The 6,981-nt window shown below is 28.2% G+C and overlaps 1 protein-coding gene across 1 annotated transcript in view; it reads left to right on the top strand.

Moving 5' to 3' along the window:
- The window catches only part of LOC106468534 (integrin alpha-PS2-like), a 104,458-nt gene that overhangs the window by 72,348 nt on the left and 25,129 nt on the right, over window positions 1–6,981 (top strand). Inside the window, exons 8-9 of the mRNA XM_013928966.2 lie at window positions 175–263; window positions 1,907–2,013. Of these exons, the coding sequence (XP_013784420.2) occupies window positions 175–263; window positions 1,907–2,013 (196 nt within the window). The remainder of the gene's footprint in view (window positions 1–174; window positions 264–1,906; window positions 2,014–6,981) is intronic.

A 6,981-nucleotide genomic window follows, 5' to 3' on the forward strand; every position in this document is an offset into this window, starting at 1 on the left:
AAAATAAAAAGTTCTAAAAATTTTGACTGCATCCTTATTTATAAAATCACGACTCCAACCATTATTAATCATAAGATTGTTTTAAGTGGCGACTTTGGCATACAGAAACCCTATCTAAGCTATTTCTTTAAATATAAATTTATACATTTAAAGTGATTGTAACATTTATTTTAGGTTATTCTGCCGCTGTTGGAGAGTTTACTGGAGATGGTGAGCTAGACTTAGCAGTAGGCATGCCACGTGGTCATGAGTTAAACGGCAAGGTAAAGAGTCCAAGTAATAAATAACTCTCTTAAAAATATTAAATGGAATAATTATAAAAATAAGAGTGTAAGAATGTTACATGTTCAGAAATAAAACGATAGAAAATGTAATGGAATAAAAAAAGATTGATAGAAAATGTAAAGCAATAAGAAAGATTGATAGAAAATGTAATGCAAAAGATACATTATTTGATACATAACTGACTCTATGAGCTATATGGCGGTGTCTGAAAGGTATTGCTGACAGTGTTCTACAATAAGCGATGTGTATTTGAAATAATACACTCTTCTTGTTAATAACTGTATTATGCAAGTAAACCTTCATTATTAGAACTATTGAGATGCTTCACAAAATATTCAAACTATATAGACTTTAAGAATTTATTATGTTTTTGAGGTGTTCAGAGGTAAACTTAATGTTCAATAAAATTTAATAGTCTTAATAGCTTTTCCAGATTGGAATGGTGTCATTAATATCGCTTTATTATTTTCACTCATATAGTGGAAATACTTAACATATTACATGAAACTTAATAGAAAATTAATAGATAATATCTACTTTTGGCTCCAAAAATTAATGTAATTTAAATTATGTTGTATGTGAAGTTTCAAAAAAACTGTCGTGACACGCTATTTTGAGAAAAAGAATTTCTTTTCGCCTTAGAATTTATTTATGGATTTTATTACGGTTAAGCAAAAAGTCTTATTTCTTATGTCTAGATAGTGTCAACTTCATTAATATTCACAAATACATTTATTTAGATAATTTATTTTGCTGAGTGCAGTAGTCGTAACTAACGCCTGTAAATCATAAAAATGCGACAAAAAACTGACAAAGATTTATGGTGACCTAGGATCCCATCTTTTGAAATTGCATAATCATTAATATTCACAAATACATTTATTTTGATACTATATTTTGCTGATTGCAGTAGTCACAATTAACGTCTATAAATCATAAAAAATACGACAAAACCTGACAAAGATTTATGATGACCTAGGATCCCATCTTTCGAAATTGCATAATCTTTACTTTTGACAGGCTAGGTATCGTGGTTTTTGCTAATAATATTTTGGTTGAAATCAGTTTGTATCAAACTAATAGCTTCTTTTCAATAAATAATAACTTATTCTATTTGTGTGCATTGTTTGAAAATATAAACTTATCAACACTATTTAACAAGTAATAATTTCAATCACATATATATTTTGCCATCGCCTACTGTAGATGTTAAACTTTTAACAAAGCCTACCTAAATCTTCTCATATAGAGATTGAGTAACTTATATTAAAATGATTTTGGATCCTTATCACGTCGTTACAATCCATAACCCCAATGTCTGGTTCTACTCTATCTGGCGACTATGCGTTTAAAGAAGTATTGTTATGAAAAATACTAGAGTCCTGTTCTAAAAGCTGGTCAGATAGGCAAAACTGTATGAACAATAACTAAAAATAAAATAATTGGATGAGAATGTTAAGGGTTCAAAAGGGGGAATAGCAGTTTACACCACCAATGTGGCGGACATTCCACGTGCATTATATTTCATTTTTGGTACTATAATTGTAAATTTGTTAAAGTTTTGGTTTTAATACCATATTTTCTAGAATATGTTATAAATATATTTTGATTTATTCATTAGGTGTTACTTTTTACCACAATTCTGAAGAGCATACAAAACCTTACAGGAGAACAGCTCGGTGCTTACTTCGGCTACGCTCTTTGTGTGGCTGACGTCAATGGTGATCGGTAGGGTGCAGATTTTGTAAACTTTAAAGACCTTTTTAGATAGAATAAGTATCATTAACACCAGTGTTGTTTCCATTTATACTAATTGTATACAATCACCAAAAGTAATTGTAACAATTATAAAATGGGGGCTGTTTTTCAAGCAAATCTCAAAGAACCATAGATAGTATGTCTTCATGTTCGAGTAAAATAAATGATAGAGAAAAACATATGAAAAAGTTTTAAAATTAATTCAAAGTGTGTGGTAGATATGTTTCTAAGTTTTTAGAAACATAAAGTTTTTAGAAAATGAAATAGGTGGTATGATTGCTTCTAAATAGCTGATCTTTGATAAATTTTCAAACTACAAAAAAAGACAAATTAAATGAACAAAGTCATAAATTAGAAAGTGTTCTTAGCATCATATAATGAACAGCACATTAGATAAAAATTATTGGACTTTCACGACATGGTAATATTTACCCCAGTCGACAGCTATAACAATATAATAATGCTAGATTTTAAAATGATACTTTTATAGAGATTCATTAATAACATCAATTGAATATTTGTATCAAGGAAGAATTTTTCAACATTTTGTAGACGTATGTAAATCATAGAAATATTTTTCAATGAAATATATTTTCGTGAATTAGACAAATATTTTGGATTCTTTTCTAATGACAATTTTGATATCAGTAATAGTCTCATCGAACCATAAAATCTCAATATTTCCGTATAATTGTTCCAGTAATGACCTTCTAAAAAAATGTGATATCATCATCGTTTAGTACAGTTCTTAATACCTTAAAAATAAATTACCCATTTTCAAACTTTCTAATGCAACTAAAACGAAATTGTTAACTACCAAACGAATGTATTGTGTTTTATTTCTTGTAGTGGTCATTGCTTTTTTTTAAATTATTTGAACTAAATAGAATTAACGACTAATGAATTGAACGAGCTAAATATCGTTTTGCAGAGTACTTTGGTTGTCTTTAATTAGAGAAAAAAAAATATTATTCATACTGTAAACATTGAGAAATTATTTCTAAATTTGCCTTAGAAGGGGGAATGACAGGAACCTAGTTATAAATATATTTGAATCAAAATAACCGAACTTATTTATACTGTATATGTGTGTGTGTGTCAACTTATTGTCATAGGGGATAATGTCTGTGGCAATAGCACCCAAATGCGTTGGGGATAATCCATCTATCAGACAAAATCCAAATGCTGATGTTAATCTTTTCAGCCATCATAGAAAATCAAATAAGGATACGAAGCTGAGTGCATACACACACACAACGTCTCAGCTTCTACTGCCTTTCACTATCTATAGCCAGTTGTGGGAAGTTAGTTACCCTTAAATTTCTTGAAGTAGAAATAAAACCACCCCCAACATTTCTACTAATTAAACTCCCAACCTCCACTCTTACAAAAATATATTAAGTAGAACTATAAGATATTACAAAGAACTATTAACAATTAATGTACTGAATAGTTTTAAAGCTATTCATTTATTTACTTAATGGAAAATTATGTTGAGGTGTTGATTTTATCGCCCTTTTCTCTTGTTTCCTATTCTAGAATTTTTCTATTGAGGAATATTCTACTACCTTCGTATACTGATTAATAGCCTAGCTAGCTATTAACACGAAAATTCAAATATGTTACATCAACATGTGAAAAATTTATTTGACAAGTTCCAGATGTTTAACCTATCCGGCAGCCATAAATTTTCAACATGTATGACAAAATGTACCACTAGGTTAAATAGATAATGTAATATATTTATTAACTTGTGGTATATGTTGCCTTAAATATGTAGAACAAACAACTAACTCTGTACATCTAAGGACTAACCTACATAGATTGCAAAGTAATAAAGGTTTTTCTCATTTGATTGAAAGAAATCATTTTAATAAACATTTATTTGATAATGTAAAAATTACTATATTAGAAAAAATCTACAATACAAATTTGTTAATAGAAAGAGAAGAACGTAATATTTTGAAAGAAAAACTCTACCCTTATGGATTAAATCAGGACTTTCAAAATAAAACTGCTGAAGTTATAAATAAAGATTTCTGTATCAGAATTGTTTTTCAAATAGATATTTGTATCAATAAGCAAAATAAAAATAGTGGTAAAAGTAAAAGTAGAAAAAAAAATGGATTGATTTTGAAAGTTTTTGTAAAAATTTGGATTCTGCACTTGACAGATCTGTTAATCTGGTGAAATTTGTAATAAAACAAGTATTTGAATTAACAAATGCAAAACTCAAATATATGTCAAAGTATCTAGTAAACTTGAATTTAAGAATATCCATGTCAAAGATTTAATTATAGATATAATTAAATTTAAATTAAAATGGAATTGTGTACCTATACTCCTTTCAGTAAATAAAAAAGGAGAAATATTATGTAGTAATGAATTTTAAACATAAAGTTTATGATCACATATTTACCTTATCTGATCCTGATCCATAAATGTATTGAAGAAGACATTTTTCTTATAAAATCGTTTCAACCTATAGTCAGTATTAAATATAATAAACTATAGTACATCTTCTCCTTAACTATAAAAAATTCATTAAAGAATCTTATTCAAATAGATATTGACAACTTACATTGTAACTGTAATAATAGTATTTATAAAGATATCTTTCATAATCATATAATTACAGGAAACTTAGAAGTTGTTAAAGATAAAGAATTACAATCAATAAGAAAGGTACTAAATATAGAATTTTAAAACGCACAAAAGATATGAAATTTGAAAAGACTTGATAAAAATATTGATAGTTATATTATTAAAATAAGTAAACAATCCTATTATCTGCCGTGTTTTTTTTTAATGGAAATTATATTTCGATTAAGAACTCTAAACTTATCTCGATGTAAATTAGATATTTCTTTCAATGTCTTTAAAAGTAAAATAAAATAAATTCAAAAACAGTTTATCATTACCCCGATTGATAAAGCTGGTTGTAATTTTGGTTTTCTGTGTAAAAAATTATATGCACCAATACTACAAGTACTTTTACTAAACGTTCTTTAAAGAAAAAAGAAAGCCATATATAAATGGAATATCCATACAGATTACTCTTGTACGAATTCACCATTTTTGTATGCATAAAAATTCCATGATTTATTACTAATTCTTTAAATACAATTATTAAATCTATCTCCATAGTACTTAACAATATTCTAGATGTCTTATCTGAAAAGATAAAAACACGGTCTTCAAATAACCAGAATAATCATTTTAGGATTATTAAAAATAACATTTCAGTTTTGGAATGTTTAAATAATTTAAATTCTTCAAAAATTGCCAGTTCTATATTTACATGTGACATTACTACACTGTATACTAAAATAGACCTAAAAGATTTGATCACGGTTTTCAGTGATTTGTTTAATAATTTTATAAATAATAGAATAATTATACCCAAATTTAAATTTACTAGAATTCAGTGTAAAAATACATTCCATTTATGTATTTATAACGAACTTCTCTTCAAATACGGCCAACCTGTATTTGTTCTTTTTATGAAAACTCATTTATGAAGCAGACTTTTAACTCCTAACTTATACATTTACACTTTCCGTTATATAAATGATTTAATATCTATAAATAATATGAATTTAAACCAAACTTAATATATCCAATAGAACTTGCAATAGAAAGAAGTAATAGTAATAATGAGGTTCATGCTAATTATTTAGATTTGGACATTACTTTTATAAAAGGCACAATGCGGTTGACTATTTTTGATTAAAAAACAAGGAATTAAATTTTCCCATCCCTGGTCTACCCACACCTAACAATGTTATTCCGTGTATCATGTTAAAATGTCTTATTATATCTCAACTAATTAGGTTTTTAATTGTCTGTAATAACTATAATTTTTTCATAGTTAATGTTCTAGTATTAAAAAATAAGCTGAAAGATAACGGCTATAAAGACAGGCAATTAAAGAAATACCTTACACTATTTTAATAAATATAAAATATTTAGAAACCTATATATCTATTAAAGAAAATACCTTATAAAAATAAAATAAAAAAGTCCTTAGTTATTTTGATTTATAAGTAGCTGATAAAAATTTTTCAAGTAATTTTATTCAGTATACCGAGACGGAAAAACTAGCTTCTAGTAGCTGGGCTTGTCTCGGCATTCCCGTGTTATAATGAATAAATCTTCAAGAGAAAGGGAGGAGGTTGGGAGTAAGAACTATATAACAACTTTTAAGGTAGGGTTTATAGTTCTATTTAATATCTGTTTGTAAGGATGGAGGGTGGGAGCTTAATTAGTAGAAATGTTAGGGTGGTTTCATTTCTACTTCTACTTCTGGCTATAGACAGTGAAAGGCAGTAGAAGCTGAGAGTTGTAGGTTTAAGCACTCAGCTTCGTATCCTTATTTGATTTTCCATGAAATCAGCGTTTGGATTTTGTTTGATAGGTGGGATATCCCCAACGCATTTGGGTGCTATTGCCACAGATATTATCCGCTATGACAACCTGGACCGATAACGGCAATGCGATATTAAATTCATTATTGTTTTATATATATATATACACCTGAAAAAAAGGTTAAGCACCCCCAAATATTTTTCAGGATTGCTTATTGAAAATAAGGTTTAATTTTCATGATGTTGAGCAATGTTCACAATTGTTCATTCGTTTTTTTCCCCACGTGCAACTTGCTCCCTTCTTCACGTCCAATATGCACTATTTTCTCGTGCATCAAATCCGTATTTAAGTCCCGAATTTCTGAATGCAAAATCATTTTAAGTAAGAATGGCAAGAAGACGGATATCAGAGGCGCAGAGATGGCAAATTATTGGCAGGAATTCCGCTGGTATGTCCTACAAGGCGATAGGTAGACAGCTTGACTATCATTACACAGTGATCAGCCGTTTGGTAAGAAATCATGTTGTCACCATGAAAGTAAAGGACCGTTCTCGATCTGGTCGACCATCT

This window comes from Limulus polyphemus, unplaced genomic scaffold (assembly GCF_000517525.1).
Source record: "Limulus polyphemus unplaced genomic scaffold, Limulus_polyphemus-2.1.2 Scaffold3046, whole genome shotgun sequence".
NCBI classification, from domain to species: Eukaryota; Metazoa; Arthropoda; class Merostomata; order Xiphosura; family Limulidae; genus Limulus; species Limulus polyphemus.